This window comes from Saccostrea echinata, unplaced genomic scaffold (assembly GCF_033153115.1).
Source record: "Saccostrea echinata isolate AGI-Se365-2 ecotype Australia unplaced genomic scaffold, CSIRO_AGI_Sech_v1 ptg000016l, whole genome shotgun sequence".
In the NCBI taxonomy this organism is placed as follows: Eukaryota; Metazoa; Mollusca; class Bivalvia; order Ostreida; family Ostreidae; genus Saccostrea; species Saccostrea echinata.
Window position 1 is genome coordinate 5,033,044 of NW_026889765.1, and position 16,870 is coordinate 5,049,913.

General features: G+C 34.1%; 1 protein-coding gene across 1 annotated transcript; it reads right to left on the minus strand.

Moving 5' to 3' along the window:
- Positions 1 to 1,419: 1,419 nt before the first annotated feature.
- LOC133188754 (cholinesterase-like) lies at positions 1,420 to 8,543 on the minus strand. The gene is made up of 5 exons (XM_061324241.1): positions 8,423 to 8,543; positions 8,070 to 8,255; positions 5,690 to 5,883; positions 3,756 to 3,943; positions 1,420 to 1,615 (listed from the first exon to the last, which is right to left on the minus strand). Exons 1-5 carry the CDS (start codon positions 8,541 to 8,543, stop codon positions 1,420 to 1,422), a joined length of 885 nt encoding a protein of 294 aa, XP_061180225.1.
- Between the last annotated feature and the right edge of the window lie 8,327 nt (positions 8,544 to 16,870).

The window sequence follows — 16,870 nt, forward strand, 5'->3', positions numbered from 1 at the left end:
ATTTATTTAATTATCATTTATTTATTTTGCTAATCAAAAAAGTTCGGAGTCTGATATTAGTTACAGTTGATTTGGAATCCCCCCGGTAAAAATCCTTGATCCACCCCTGAAAGATAATAGATACATATGCATATACATGTACAATGTACAATACTATTCACTAATTTCCACTGGGCATTTCATGTTCAAACAGAGTAATGATTTTTGTTGTTGTTGTTGTTTAACTTCCCTCTCGAGAATTTTTCACTCATATGTAGACGCCGCCACTTGCCGGTGGTGAGCTTTAAATTTATACCTATATTCGGCATTTAGGGCCATTGATCAATGAGGGATCTTTTTCTTAACAGCACCTACTACGACATGGGACCTCGGTTTATACAGTCTCATCGGAAGGACCGATCTCCACGTATCACAGTGGATTCGATCCTGCGACCAAAGGATCACCTTCTTACACCGCGACTCTAAAGCAAACCCTATAACTACTGCGGACGACAATGATTGTTTGATATAACAAGAAGAAATGGAAGTAAAAAGTCGAGACTCGTGTATGAAGTAATTTTTTTTTACTTAGCATTTCCTTTTAAAATACTATGCTATGAATGCTATGAGTTTTTGAAATGCTATCCAAATCTGTGAAACTAAGGCACTTGCCACTCTATTTTTTCTTATCACTAATATAAATGAGGAAGATATTCCACGTCTTGTACAGTGGTTCGACAAGGAATATACTTCTATCAGAGTTTTAAAAAAATCAAAAATGCAAAGCATGATTGAATTTTCTTTTTATAATAGAATTCTTTGATTGTCTCTATGACATATTTGAGGGAAAAGTAACCCGATATTATAAATTTTGAATAATATATGCTTATAATTTATTTATTTATTTATTTTTACCAATAACTGGAAAAAGCATTTAATTTTGCAAACTCAAAATTCTTTTATTGTTTTGAATGAAAATTTGTATTTGAAAAGATTGTTTTTTTAGGGCAGGTCAGATTGCATCTGATCTGAATATTAATTCGTTTGCAGATATAATAAACACTTTAATAATACATGTAATACCAAAGTTTACACTCATTGCGGGATTTTGCCCCACATAGACGCTTTCATAGTGATGGGCTAACTATACAATAAACATGTATCCTGTATGCATCTTTTGAAATCTCTCTATATAGCTTTCATCAATTTATATAGTTTTTTAAAATGTTTTAAGGCAATAAATCAATTATCAAATTTCTTTAAAAAACATGAACAAAGCTTTCCCAGAACAACAGTGTTTTAAACTAAAAACAATAATGAAAACATAGTGCATTCCATGATTTTTTTCCCCCTATATTTAACGTAAACAGAAATTTTCAAAAGTTATTTCATAATTTATCTGCATGTCCACGAAAATGTTAAAATTTAAAACTTCGAACATTACACCAGATTGCCAGGATCGTCCGGGTTAGCACAAAAGTCCAGAAAATTGAAATGTTCCCAAAACGCCAGCGTGTGATTCCTTGGATTTTTTCTGAGTTCCAAAGAGTTTTTGAAAAGGAGATATTCCTTGTTTTCTCCAAACGTGTTCCAGTTACTTCCATCGGGAATGGTTATAGAAGAATTATGCTTGGATCTACAAATGGCGGAATACAAGATTAACAACTAACAATAACCAAAATGATTAAGATTGCTTTAAAAATATCCTTTGAAGATGTATATACACCAGAATGTGAAAACAGATTCTTTCAAGCAGGTTTGTTATTGGCATGTCATTTTTGTCAAGAATTTCAAATTTTCTTTTTTAAATTGACACACATTATCACAGAATAATAGAATATTTGTATCTCATTATACATTTCATTTCATTTCCCTTCGTAATAAGCAATTCTAAGTCCATTTTTAAAAACTAGTTTTGAGTACAATTTCTGAACAATACAGAGGCCCTATCGTAGATGTGACGGGTCGGAAGGGAAGCTTACTCCTCCATCCTGCTAGGCACCTACTCTCAACTTTAATGTTTCCAGTGTCTTTCTCCCATGTCACATTTTCACATTTAAACGGTTTTTGAATCGTCTTAAATTTATGTATGCACTGAAGTATATATTATAGTAGTGACAGATGCATTCACTAGTTTAAAATTACCCAATTTTTGCAAAGTTGCTCCAAACAGCAATGATAGTATTGCTTATTTTTGTATCGACATCACTCCACTTCGGAGAGGTTTCCCAGATTTGGGGACAGGTAAATTGTGGTTCTCCCGGACATAGTTCCGAAGAAAATAGAGGTGCTCCGAACAGGAAAAACAACTCACTTGAATGGTAAACACCTATAAGTACATGTATTTTGTTAGCTGAGTAAATCAAAGAAGTCGTACATGTATAAACAGTTGAACTTCGTTATCTCTAACTCTAATATCTCGAATACATTGGACATATCGAAGAGATGAACAAGTCCCAAACATTGACTTTTAAAGGTGTCTCAAATCCTCGAATATGTCCAATTAAGTTTTTTTTTTCTCGGGCCCCCTAATGTTCGAGATATCGAGATTCGACTGTATACTATTATTACTAAATGCCCAGACAATAATTGTTTATTTGCCTAGAAAAACATCTTACAAAATATTTCATAAATATGTTATTTCTATGTTGCTATTCATTGCCTGTTTACAATATGACAGAAAGTATTGCATATTGAAATGTTGGTGGAATTAACAACTTTTACAAGTTATCAACAACTATCTCTTAAGTAAGAAATTAAGAGAGAGAGAGAGAGAGAGAGAGAGAGAGAGAGAGAGAGAGAGAGAGATTTTAACCTTTCCAGTTTGGTCCTGGGTAGTTTTCAGAGAGATAGCTGAACTCGTAAAGCCATGTCGTTGTGCCTTTTGAATTTAGCTCAGTTGCCATCTTGATATGAGGAATTTTAAACTCATAGTCAGAAACCAGCTGAGGATTATTTGGAACATAAAAAGATAATTTATACAATGAAGAAAAACAATAATATTATTTTACTTATAAATTAAGCTGCCATCCAACTGCAAAAATACATTAAGACAATTTGAGCTAATACAATGTATAAATATTAATTTTTACTATGGTTCAATCATTGGAGAGAGCAGAATACGTCATTGTAAAATTGTCCACCAGACCACGAGAATAGCAAAGGTAAACATGGTAAACAAAACTAAATAACATGTTTCTCAAGCGACCCTTTTTGCATACTTGTACCATGATATGTACAACTAACTGAAAACTTTAGCTTATTTCCAGACATATTAAAGTGTGAAAATATCAAATTTTGGAATTACTGCTTATTGTTTAGGTTTTAATACACACTAAGAACACAGTATAGATAAGCATTTAGATTGCCCTATATATTCAGCAGGCATGCCATAATATGTTCATGAAAAAAGATGAAGATAACGGACAGTAATCGATCTAAAAAGTTAGAAATACAAATCTTTGAACGAGGCATAAAATAAGGATTCCCGGAAAATCTAGAGGTGGTATCAGGTGCCTAGGAGGAGTAAGCATCCCCTGTCGACCTGTCACACCGTGAACCCTATTTATTGATCAGTAGACGGAATATTCCGTAATCAAATTTAGTATTAAACTATTATATAATGTTCCAAGTTTATATATGTACGTACGTTCATATATGTTTGAAGATTCTCTTTAGAACCATTTCGCACCGACGGATAGTAGTGCAATATGGATGACTTAACCGTATCGTTGTGAAGAAATCGAGTAGTCAAATCGTCCAGTAAAATGTTGTACTGTGTGATGTTATATCCACCTTGTTCATCGAAGTCATCGGGAATGAAGATGGAAGATTCATCGCGAACGTAACCAGTCAAAACCTTTACGTTTCTATTATAATCACCTCTTTGGAGGATTTTTTCGGGGACGTCATGTAGGAAATATCCATCAACTCTCGGTGCAAACGATATAACATTCCGACTGTCCTGTTTAAAAAAAAAACATAAATTTAAAGTTTCAAATTTCAGAAAGATATAAAAGTATATATTGAACACAAATAAAATAAACTTATATCTGATAGTTATTACTTATCGTTCTACATTAACATCTGTCACTGGCTAGCTTTTATCACTACAATAAGCGCAAAATAGTATTGTGTGTTTGTTTTAATTCAATTAGGTATTTGCTTTAAAAATTGTATTTTAAGGATATATAACACAAGCAAAAAATCGATGCATAGATTAATATATACCATTTAACTGTTTTTAATCGAATTGTCATAAATAATAAATCCCTAAATGATAAAGAAACCTTATGTTTCTTCTATGGTGCTGGAATATGCACTTTGTATCTTTTTTTTTTTTTTTTTTTGGTTAATCTTTGCAAAATTTCCCACATATTTTTAAACGTTATTTGAAATTCTTAAAATTATCCACAATTACTCCGGCAATCACTAATTGGGTTAAATGTACCTATATGAATACAATCTATGTGATATATTGCTCATTTCTGAAAAAAAAATGTTTTCTTTATGCTTCAGAAAGATATAAACTTATTATTTCTAAAGCTGTTGCTTTAAGATATAATTTGAAACACTTCTTTGAATTTCATTTCAGCCGGCATGCCATAATCTGTGCATGAACAATTGTAAATATTATAGCTTTTTAACCCTTTTTTAATAAAAACAACATGGGCGATGTGTTATTCTATATTTTATAAAGAAATATGTGCACGTTAATACATATGTAAAGGGCATGTATACTATGTACAATTATAAATTGTTTTTGAGGACAAAACTGTCAGATTTGGATGCTTATTGTTTTCGCAAAATATACTTCATGAAATATGTGGAGATAACGAACAGTATTCGAGCTCAAATGTCCATTAAACATTCAAAATAGGAGCAAAGCAAACACGGACTTCTAAAACATCAGAGGTGGGATCAGATGCCATTGAGGGTTGAGCATCCCCTGCCAACCGGTCACTCCCGCCGTGTGCTCCTTGTCATATTCGGGAAATAACGGAAAAATACGTCGACAATTCAGTGTGTAAATAATGGCCTAACAATTAGTATAAAAAATGTCATTCAGCATTTGACTTAATGAAAGATTGTATTTCTTTTTTTTCAGGAATACAAAAGAATGCCATGTTTTTGTGTCATGATGAATCTATCGGAACATCTATCTGTGTTTGAGAACATCTGAAATGTCTTTATCTTCGTTTACACTTTCGGGAAAATGGTAAAAAGAAAACAAACAACCTTGATCAGTAAACATGAAATAAATCATAAAATCCCATGGTATCAATTTCATACTTTATTAATGGTAAAAATTATTAGGAAAAAAATATTTTCTCCGATTTTCTAATTTTAATCATTGGTTAATTTTAAAGAACTGATATACTTTGTCAGATGATACACAGTAAGTTACATGCACTGTATAATCATTATTGTTCGTGGGGGACAAATGTTCATGACTATTTTAAGTCACTCTAACCCACGAATTGAAATTCCCACGAACAATCACATTTACTTTTCTTTATACATCAAAGTTATTTATATAAGTTAACCATGAAATAACATTTAAATGAATCAGTAAAATGTTGCTTGCCCATTAACGTTGAACCCACGAATCAAAATGATCCCACAATATACGACAACCTAACTTTGATCAGAATATTTTTTTTTACATCTGGCCCTAATAAGATTAAAACGTTTTGACAGTTATACATACAGGTGCTTCTATGTTAACGATTTCATAGGCGTATTTATGTCTTAAACAGTCCACCATAATTTTGGATGAGAGTACTGGACAGCCCAATTTCAATGCTAGGTTTCTAGTACTGACGTACAAGGAATGGGGAGGCCTTTTTACAGCAAATGGACTGAGAGCACATCCACTTTGTGAGATTATCCCTTGAAACAGTCCTGAAATTATCATACCTTGTTACCAATATAATTCATATATTTCCAGCCAATGGAAAATTTTATTTTTAAACACATGCAAGTACAGTACCAACCAGACCCAACCTGACACAAAGCAGCCCCAGAGCAGTCCCGGGGACTGCTTTCTGGGACTCCTAAAGCAGTCCCAGAGCAGTCCCACAGCGGTCCCAGAGCAGTCCCAAAGCGGTCCCAGCGGTCCCAGAAAGCAGTCTCAGCGGTCCCAGAAAGCAGTCCCAGCAGTCCCAGTGGGTGGGGTTAATTAATTTAATGGGCGGAGCTTACTCAGAAATGAGATTACCAATAAACAATGTAACTATAAAAGGCAGTTGAAATTGATGATCCATTTCTTTCTGAACAGTATCAATTCTCATGCGACAGTTATTTTTGAACTTTTAAGAAAATCACACTACGCGTATAGAAACAAATAATAAATATTGAACAAAGAAGACGTTCACACCTACTAATAACATGAATATTTAAACACAGTTTTGTGGTATATTATTTTTTCACCAAAATAAATCAATTTGTTAATTTACTGTGATTGATATTGGTTTCCATATTTATTTATTTATTTTTTATAGAAAATTAAGCTTGAGTTATTTATTTTCTATCAAAACTAGCTTTAAATAGACCTTATAATTATAGAGCAAGGCCGATTTCCATACTATACTCTGAATGCAGTTTTCTTAAGTACTGGAGCTTTTGAAAAATTCTTTGAGTATTATATTTCAGTCATGATTATTTTCACTGACTTGCCAATTTAATTATCGTTAGATTATCTATGTAACAGAAAACAATAATACTTTTATTATATAAACGTTTGAGAGTACATCTGTAAATCACGCTAATGGAACCCTCAGATGATGTTCAAAGTTAATTAATCCCGAAATAAACGAAGATTTTTTGCAGAACGTAGATTGAAATTAGTGTCATTGTTGACCAGCATGTTCAGTGATGAGTAACACTGATACCCAAATAACATGCATTGACTTTCTGCTAATCATGCCCGAAGGCCATGGAAACCTCAGGTGTTGACACCATTTTATACATTTGTATTGCTTTTTATTAATCGGCCAGGAAAACACAAACAAAACAAATAAGAAATAAGTCACAATTCCCAATAATTAAAAAAAAATGTTTATAAATTTACTCTTTTAATGACTTGTTTATAAATCAAAAACAAATTCAGAAATAGATCCCCCAGTAATTGTTCACAAATATAATTGTTTAAATGTCTGAAGAATGGTAGAATAATTTCATCCATTGGTCATTTAATAAATTATTAGGTTTTATTTGAGGGCGTTAAAAAATTGCATGGAATGCTCTTTTTTAGCATGGTTTTTAGCTTTTTCAAGTTAAAAAAAAAATCCAGTACAGTACGTCCCTCTAAGTATCTTATTGTAATGACAAGTTTGTTTTTTTTTAAATAGTGCTAATGCAAACTTTGAGTACATACCGTAACTTGACAGCATTAATTAATTAAATAGGCCTAGATATTTTTTTCAATCACCTGTATAAAAGTTTTGATTAGCATTAATTAATTAAATAGGCCTTAGAGATATATTTTTTCAAACACCTGTATTAATGCTTAATTCAAGGGATAAAAGTCATCTTCTGATTTCCCTTTTAACTAATTTCATTTTTAAAAATTAATTCTAGACTACAATTGTGTAAATTTACAGCCCCTGAAGACATTTAGTAATTACATGTATATCTATCTCTACTTATTAAAATGTTATAAGAAATCCTTGGGTATTTTTATTCTTTATTTTTAACACCTCTCTGTTGAAAGTAAACAAAACAACAACAGGGAGCCTGCAAATTCAGAATACTCAAGGGGCGGAGCTATCATGTCACTCAGAACCTTTTTCATGCATGAGTGAACAAAGCAGTCCCAGAAAGCAGTCCCAGGGACTGCTGGGTCTGCTTTCTAGAGCAGTCCCACAGCAGTCCCAGAGCAGTCCCACAGCGGTCCCAGAGCAGTCCCAGAGTGGTCCCAAAGCAGTCCCGGAGACTGCTTTCTGGGACTGCTTAGGTGTCAGGTTGGGTCTGTAATTTGTAAAATGTGTTAATAACTGCGATATTTAAGGGAATAAAAGCACGTGACTTGCTCCTTTTATTTCTAATACCATTACCCTCTTTTTGGAAAGATACTGTATGTAATTTACCAGACGACAATGGGGAAAACATGTGGAGTGAAACAGAGGCCCCTCCAGCACTCTCTCCAAATAGGGTCACCTGGCGGGGATTCCCACCAAATCGATGTATGTTTCTGTTTACCCACTTTAATGCAAGCGACTGATCCAGAAGTGCTTGATTACCGCTTGTTACCGAATCATCTGTTGATAGAAATCCTGCAATAAACAAACGCATAGATCACCTGAATTAACAACCCACATCTTAATGTACACAATGCATTCATATAGAATTCCATTGTATCATTATCTGATTTATTCAGTAAGTAAATCGCAATTGCTATAATTTAATGTGGAGAATTGCTGATACGTTAGAAATGGCAAACCTAAAGCTCCAAGTCTATAATTTATGGTCACGACAATGACTCCTCCCTTTGACGCAAGTATTCGACCGTCGTACACCGATCCCGATCCAAATTTGAAGTATCCTCCATGCACCCAGACCATCACAGGAAAACTTGGATCGGAACCATTAATATTCTATATTGATGTATATTGTGCATAAACCTGTATATAACGTTATTGTTAATACTCTGGTATTTCGTACGGAACATCTATCTATTTATTTTCATATTGTTGTTGTTACAAAACGTCATAATTCCCATATATACTCATGACTAAGAATTTATGTATGTTCATATCATAACTAACCGTCGGCGAATATACATTGAGATACAAGCAATCTTCTTGTATATTTGTGAAATATTCCCCAAGGTTTTTTTCTGAAATACAAAATATCAAAATTCAGCTTGACAGTTTCCTACTTAGAATGCATTTAATGTATTTTTGTGTCAAAATTAACACGTTCAAATTGATAAGTATACTTGTATAACTACATACATTAAAATTACCAAACTTTCAATAATTTTAATATTACACATCTTACTGTTGACATTGACCGACCTGCTCTCACACAAGCAACAACATGCTTAAGAGAAATTAACAAGATTGGCATCAGAAACTCAAAAGACTGGCCTTAAAATAAACACCAAGAAGACAGAGGTGATGAGAATCAATAACAAACAGGAGGTATCTATCCAGTTAAGGGGAAGAAGGACCTTGAGCTGATAAAATACTTGTCATTCAATTATTTTCATATTTTGTAAATTTCTTATCAAGTATGTCCCACATATCATAAAGCAGTTATATCATTAGGTTTCTTATCTTATTTTAGAGATACTGATGACAAATACCTTGCCCTACTGTATCTAAGTGGACTTTTAATTCTCCATGTTTTCGGACCCATTACTCTGTCCATAATGGGATTTTTTAAGCATAAATAAAAAAAATGTAAGTGGACACGTATTTTTAAAAAAATATTCAGAGTATGAATAGGGCATAAAATTCGAAAGAAAAGCAAATTTCGTCAATCACACTGCATCTAGATAGGGAAAATAACGCACTTTTTAAGACAACTTAAACGACAAAAAAAATTAATTTGCAAAAAAATTGAATAACAGTAAAAATTTCGAATGGTGAAACTGACCGCAATTTTGCACAGGACATCGTTAAAGATTACATAAACAGGACAAAAACGTGTTCTCGAGTACAGGAATAATCAACTATGACGTCAAACGTAAGCTAAATAAGCGAAATAAGATATATATACAAAAGATTCCTGTCATCGATCATGCAAAAATTATTTTTGTGTTCCCCTTTTCTCAAATTACTTCATGATATACTGATTATGACCTGATTTTACACAATAATACCGCCCCTGTATTCACCGAATATAATCTTCCTGTACTAACAGATAGTGTATGACGTTACCGACTTGTTGGACGCGCAGTTTAGGGAAACAGAGGGTTGGATCAATCTATTTCATGATTTGTTAATGTTTTCAAGAATGTTTAAACTTTTCATTTTTTTATTTAAGGTGGTAATTAAAGTAAAAAAAAATATACAAGAACTGATGGTTTTCACGTTTTGCTTACATAAACGGGGACTGTGACGAAGTTGAACAGTCATGTGACCATGTGCCCTGAATCCCCTTAAATGGGGAGAACATTAACTGACAGATTCACTTATCTTGAGAGTATTGTCAACAAGAACGGTGCGCAGATGATGATGTCAAAAGCCGAATTAATAAGGCAAGATATGCTTTCAGTACCCTTCGCAAATCTGGAATTCTGAAGTACTCTCCATCAACAGCAAAATCAGGATCTTTAACACAAATGTTAAAGCAGTTCTCTTATATGGTTCTGAGACCTAGAAGGTAACTAAAACTATAAATAACAAACTACAGTCTTTCGTCAATAAATGTTTCCGCCATATCTTTAACATCAGATGGCCCAACACAATATCAAACAGCCTATGATAGAGAACCAACCAAAATCCCATCTACATCGACATAAAGAAGAGAAATGGGGTTGGGTAGGCCACACTCTACATAAATCTCCAAACAACATCACAAAACAGGCTCTGGAATGGAACCAACAAGGAAAGAGAAGGGTTGGGAGACCCAGGCAAACATGGAGAATATGGAAATGGAAATGGACGCAAAACAGGCAGGTTTTACCTGGGCCCAATTGAATAACATAACCCAGAACAGAGTCCACTGTCGCGGTGCGGCCCTATGCTCCCCAAGGAGCGAACAGGAATGTAAGTCAAGTCATCTTACTGTAATTAATTATTGGGCAATATGTTTAGTACTATACCTTGACTACTTAATATTAGGAATATTACTGCAATTTATATAATGAGTATTGCTTCCAATCTTTAGCTACATGATAATGAAACTTCTACAACCATAATTTTATATAATAGCTTCTACACCCAGCCTTGATCCACTTTAACTATTTATCAATTAATATTGAGTCTTACTGCAATGATTATCATGATTATTAATTTTAGTGCTACAGTTTAATTATATAAGGTTTAGAATCTTACTGCAATGGCCTTAGTGGTTGAGGACAAGCAGGTCCAAATTGCGTTGCATTCAAAATTTTTGGCCTCCAGCTTCTTTTTTCCACAGGTGGTGCAAAGCGGAGACTTCCTATTGGAGCCTCAGCAAATGGTATCCCTAGGTAAATATCTAGGGACCCCCCGGAGCTTGTAGGGATGCGGAAACCCCGTACTTCCCCTGCGTGTGTATCTGTAGTAACAAATAATCCATGTGACTCACAGGCTAACGATATCAGAATTATAAGAAAGATCGTCACCTGCAATGTCAAACTTTATCTAACAAAGAAAGAAAAAAAAGGTCAAACTGTCTGATTATTGTACGTGCTTATTTAGAGTTTCCGTTACAACAGCACTGAATTAACTGTCTGCAATTCTTTGTAAATGAGGCAAATTCACTTAGGTTGTACATCCTGACGTTTAATGACATGGGCGGTATTTTGTGGTATAATTCATCAAATATTTGTTTAAATGTACACTGTCTTTAAAGGGGCCCGGACACAGTTGCACTGCTTACAATTTTAAATGTCTATTTATTTTAATAATAACTTCAATTTAATGATTTGAACTTTGCATTAACATTCTAAGCATTCAATTACAACGTTTACGACATTCTTCATAACATCACGTCAAACACCTGTTTCTGTATACAAGGCAGAGCTCTGTTATTGTTTCTATTTACGTATTACCATGTGTTTTCAATTTGTTTAATCTGCACATATCACTGAACATGGACTGACAATATTCTTGAGTTGGTTTTGCTTTCTCGCATTTTGTCTTTAGATCTGAACTTTCTGGATTATATTTTTCATTATCCCCCAGAAGATCTACTACAGTAGATTCCGTCTAATCCGACCACAACTGGCTCCAAAAATGACCGGATTAGGAAACAATCTAGATTAGATAATATTTCAAACTGTTGAATATACTAACGGGGCCGAAATTTTACATATTTTTTTTTACAAAAAAATATTTTAAATTATTTTATAAATTAATAAATAAAATATAAATTATTTTACAAAATTTTTATACATTTACGTATGAGGCAAAACATCGGAATACATCCGGATTAGATTAGATTCACTGTATGTATTAAAAATTCCCTATTATATCCCTGCCACTTTGTTAGTATTTCCACCAAACCGTAATCCGTTGGGATCTCAGTATGTTATTTTCAGTATGTATATTAACCTGTGTGTGAAATAAGTATTGTGAGTTTCATCTCTTTAAAATTATTTATGTTGAAGGAGAATTTGTTGAATTCCTTTGAAATAAATGTAGAATCTCATTTTTGTGGTCATTTTGCGCATTACATACTGACCTCAGTACTATATTTTCAAGATCACAACATTTTTTTCAATATTATACAATGACAAGCATGTTTCCTCATATTCACAAAAGATTATATCTATATGCTATAAAATTTTGTCTACATGCAAGATATCAAGTGATAGTGGAAGCTTTTTTTAAGTTTGCCATTTTTCTTACATGTATGTTAGCGATTGTAATATAACCACAAACTACAGTTAGGTACAGTATCTGACAACAGACCTGTAAAATGCAAGTCATTTATGTTTACAAGCTACATTGTTTTCGGAATTTTTCGAACGAACTGAACTATTTGCTTGGTTAACCTAGCGAGTTAAATATATGTTTAAGCGGATTTGACCTTTCTTCAGTGGACCATCTTCCCAAGTCAAGGGTTTCTGATCCACTCTTTTCCAAATAAATCTTTGACCGAATGACTGAAGGGGTTTACTATCGCGCCATCTATACACTGTAGCTAGTGAGATTACACATATTTTTATCTCTGTTGACCTCTGCTATTGACCGATCAGAGTAAGCCATTTAAAGGGGGATGCGAAACAATTTCGAAAGTCGGTATGGATTTCAAAATAATTTGAACTGCAATGCTGAGACAGCATTTAACTGGGTTATTTAATGGTAAAGACGTTTTCGTTGGGACTAAAACTGGCATGTTTTTTTTTTCTGTTTACGATTTAGTTTCAGATTAAATAAACAATGTCTTTGATTGGCTCACGCAAACTTTTATGAGGTCAATCAGCTGCAGAGAACGTATTTCTAATACCGTCAAACTCTGTCTATTCGATTAAGGATTTATGTGGAGAGGAGTGGATCAGAAACTCCGTGATTCTGGAAGATGCTGTGGACATGACATAATTCCTTTGATAAAAAAGAGCATCCAGAAAATCAAAGATTGTACACGTACAAAGCACATGGATCAAGTGCTGTTGGTCCGAAAATTACATGCATGTGTACTACGCTTTTAAATTATTGACCCTCAAAAGGAACCTACTCAGTCTTTATGTCATCGCCCGAGTTTGCTTAAACAGGCATTAAAATATTTATCTTCGTCTGCAACTTTTTTTATGTCGACATCCACCACAATGATGCTGACTTGCAGGTAAATCATGTTTAGAAACCACATGATTAATTTCACGCATACATAATTAACTCTCGCACCCAAACAAATGTTAACGCTAGATGGTACAATGTACAGGTAGGCGTTTATAGTACGAGTTATCGTTCATTATGTAGTAGATCTATTCACTCGTACATGGAATATTCGACATGTGTTAAAATACATGTATACGGAAATAAATGAAATATTCTTAATTAATATTAATATTCACAGGTAATTTACATTTATTTCACTGGCAATTTACAATTGGTAATTATATATTAAGTCGTACAGGTAAAAGTAGAAATAATAATCCATATAAACAATGTATCCATTTGAATTAATCATCAAATATGGATAAATTGATGACAAGCGTGGATTTATTCAAATTCAAAATAAAATTCGTTGAACTATATTATTAGATATAATTTTTTTTTCAATATTCATTTATATTTCGATTGATGCAATGTTTATGTGTATTGGGAATAGAAAATCCGGGGGGGGGGGGGGGTTATTATCCCCTGCAAACAGGCACGGATCGTTACAAATGAACATTTAAAAAAACATATGTCTAGAGGCTGCTTTAAGATCCCGCCCCCATTTTTACAGCCAATCCAACCCTGATGACCTATGCTCGGCACTTAGGTCAATTGAGCAGTGAGGGATCTTTTTCGTGCCAGCACCTAGTGGGATACGGGACCTCGGTTTATATGGTCTCATCCGGAGGACCGGTCTCCACGTCCCGCAGTGGACCACTTCGAACGTAACGATCAACTCCTTACTCCACGACTCTAGAGCAAACGCTCTTACAACTGCCCCATGCAGGCGACGATTCCATAATTGAAAGATGGATTTTTTTAATCGACTCAAGTTGCAAGATAGAAATTACTGTAGTATTACTTTTCTTTATTTTAATAATATACTCATACCTAAACTACCACTGAGAAATATGCCCATATTAGTAAAGAAACATTTTCTAATTTCTTTTGATTTCAAGTTTTTTTTTTTTTATTTTTATTTTACCTGAATGTCTAACTTAGCGCCAAGATTTTATTTTCACACAAAACTCACGGTTTACCGAGGTATATCCGAACGCAGTACAGCAAGACATTTGTTAATCTATCAACTTATATTCCTCGTCATTTGCTACTCCCAACTTTTCTAGCTCATGTACATTTCACACCAGGTGATTTCGAGCTATTTTTTTCCCTCGAAAGTACAAATATATATATTTCTAAACAATGCACCTAATTTCTCTACCTATTTTTGACAGGTATCAGATTAATGTTAGACATTTGTTTGTTTGTTTAACGCCCCTTCGAGATTGTTCACTCATATTGAGAAAAGAGCATTTATCGGTGGAGGGCTGTAAATTTAGACCTGAACTTGGCACTCAGGGCCTTTTTAGCAGTGAGGGATTTTTTTTCTTCTACCGCGACTCGGGACTTCTGTTTATACCGCATCGTCCGAAGAACCAACCTCTACGTCCCGTGAAGAGAATGGAACTCGTGACGAAAGGATCAACTCCTTTCTCCACGACTCAAGACTTAGTCGCTCTAACCCCTGCGCCACACGGGCGACAATTTAAACAAATGATATAGATGTCATTATCCCAAAATCCCTGAATTATGTATCATCTGAGAGTACCTCATAAAATACGCTTAACCTACATCGCACAAACATAGGGATACTGTCTTGATCCCAGATGGTTTTTTCCATGCTATCCGTACCTTTGAACCAGCTAAAAACTAGCACAAAAAACACTATTCACCTATATATTTTGGATAGTCCCAGATTAATTAACGTTGCAGATATATACTAGATTTCAGATGATTTCTCTTATCTACGCAGTGATGAAGCATCGTTTTTGAAAGGGGGGGGGCAGCCAGAGAAAAAAAAATTACTTACCCGAAAAAGTTGACAAGCAGATAAAAATAGGAAAAATTTGCCCAAACTCTATTAAAATCTATTTCGGGGGGGGGGGGGGGGTATAATTACAACATCTTGCAGTACCAAATTTTATAAATACAATACTACTTAATCCGTATTTGACCTTTACTGTAACAAAAAAAAAGAGGGGGCAACTGGCCTTTCAAAGAACATTTTCAATAGAAAGTAGTTATGTTTGGAAAAAAGTGGGGGATGGGGACCCCCCCCCCATCCCTGTTCCTACGTGCCTGCTACGTTAGTTTGTTCATGTTTCAGCTAATATTCCTGCAAAAAAGGCTAATTTTCTTACAGACCTATGACAGTCAAATGGTTAATTAAACATAAAGATATTACGCTCTCTCAAAATGTTTCTCCCATGCATATACGAAGAATGTGCATGCTGAATTCATTTTATCATATCCTGGAAAAATTACGATCTGAAATACTTTTGCTTTTTACAAGATTAACATGAAAATATAGGCCTGATCGCAGATAATTGTAGCTTGTACCAGCTTAAAAAACTGTACAATATCCACCATTTTTCTACGTACTCTGGATAGAAACAATATTTATTTTATTTTAAAAAAAATAACCTTGATCCCAGATGTTTTTTTCTTCAAACTAATAGTCCAAGACAAAACTCGGTAATACAATACCTTCTATGGAGAGTTAAAAATAAATTTAACCTACAGATATGTCCCTGATCTCAGAGCTTTCTCCCACCTACCTGTACTTTGTACCAGATAATATCCCTGTTAAATATACGCCACAATCCTATCTGCCATTGGATGATACATGCAGAATATATTTGGTATTGACAATATTACCCTGATTTCGAAGGGTTTCTCCAACCTACCTGTAGCTTGTACCAGCAAATAGTTTAGGTCAATACTTGGTAATAACCTACCTTCTATGGAAAGCCACTAGATAAATTTAACATGAAGATATGTCCCTGATGTCAGAGCTTTCTCCCACCTACCTGTACTTTGTACCAGATAATATCCCTGTTAAATATACACCATAATCCTGCTTTAGATTAATTGATACAGGATTTATTTGGTATTGAAAATATATTCCTGATCTCGCAGGGTTTCCCCAAACTACCTGTATCTTGTACCAGCTAAAAGTCTAGGTCAAAACTCGATAATACCCTACCTTCTATGGAATGTCAAAAGTTAAAACTTACATCAAGATATGTCCCTGATCTCAGTGTTTTCTCCCACCTAAGTACTTTGTAACAGATAATATAATATTCCTCTTAAATATATGCCACAATCCTACCTGCCATTGATAGATGCAGAATATATTTGTTATTGATAATATTACCCTGATCTCAAAGGGTTTCCCCAACCTACCTGTAGCTTGTACCAGCTAATAGTTCAGGTCAAAATTCGGTAATACTCTACCTTCTATGGAAACTCAAAAGTTAAAACTTACATCAAGATACGTCCCTGATCTCAGAGCTTTCTCCCACCTACCTGTACTTTGTACCAGATAATATCCCTGTTAAATATACGCCATA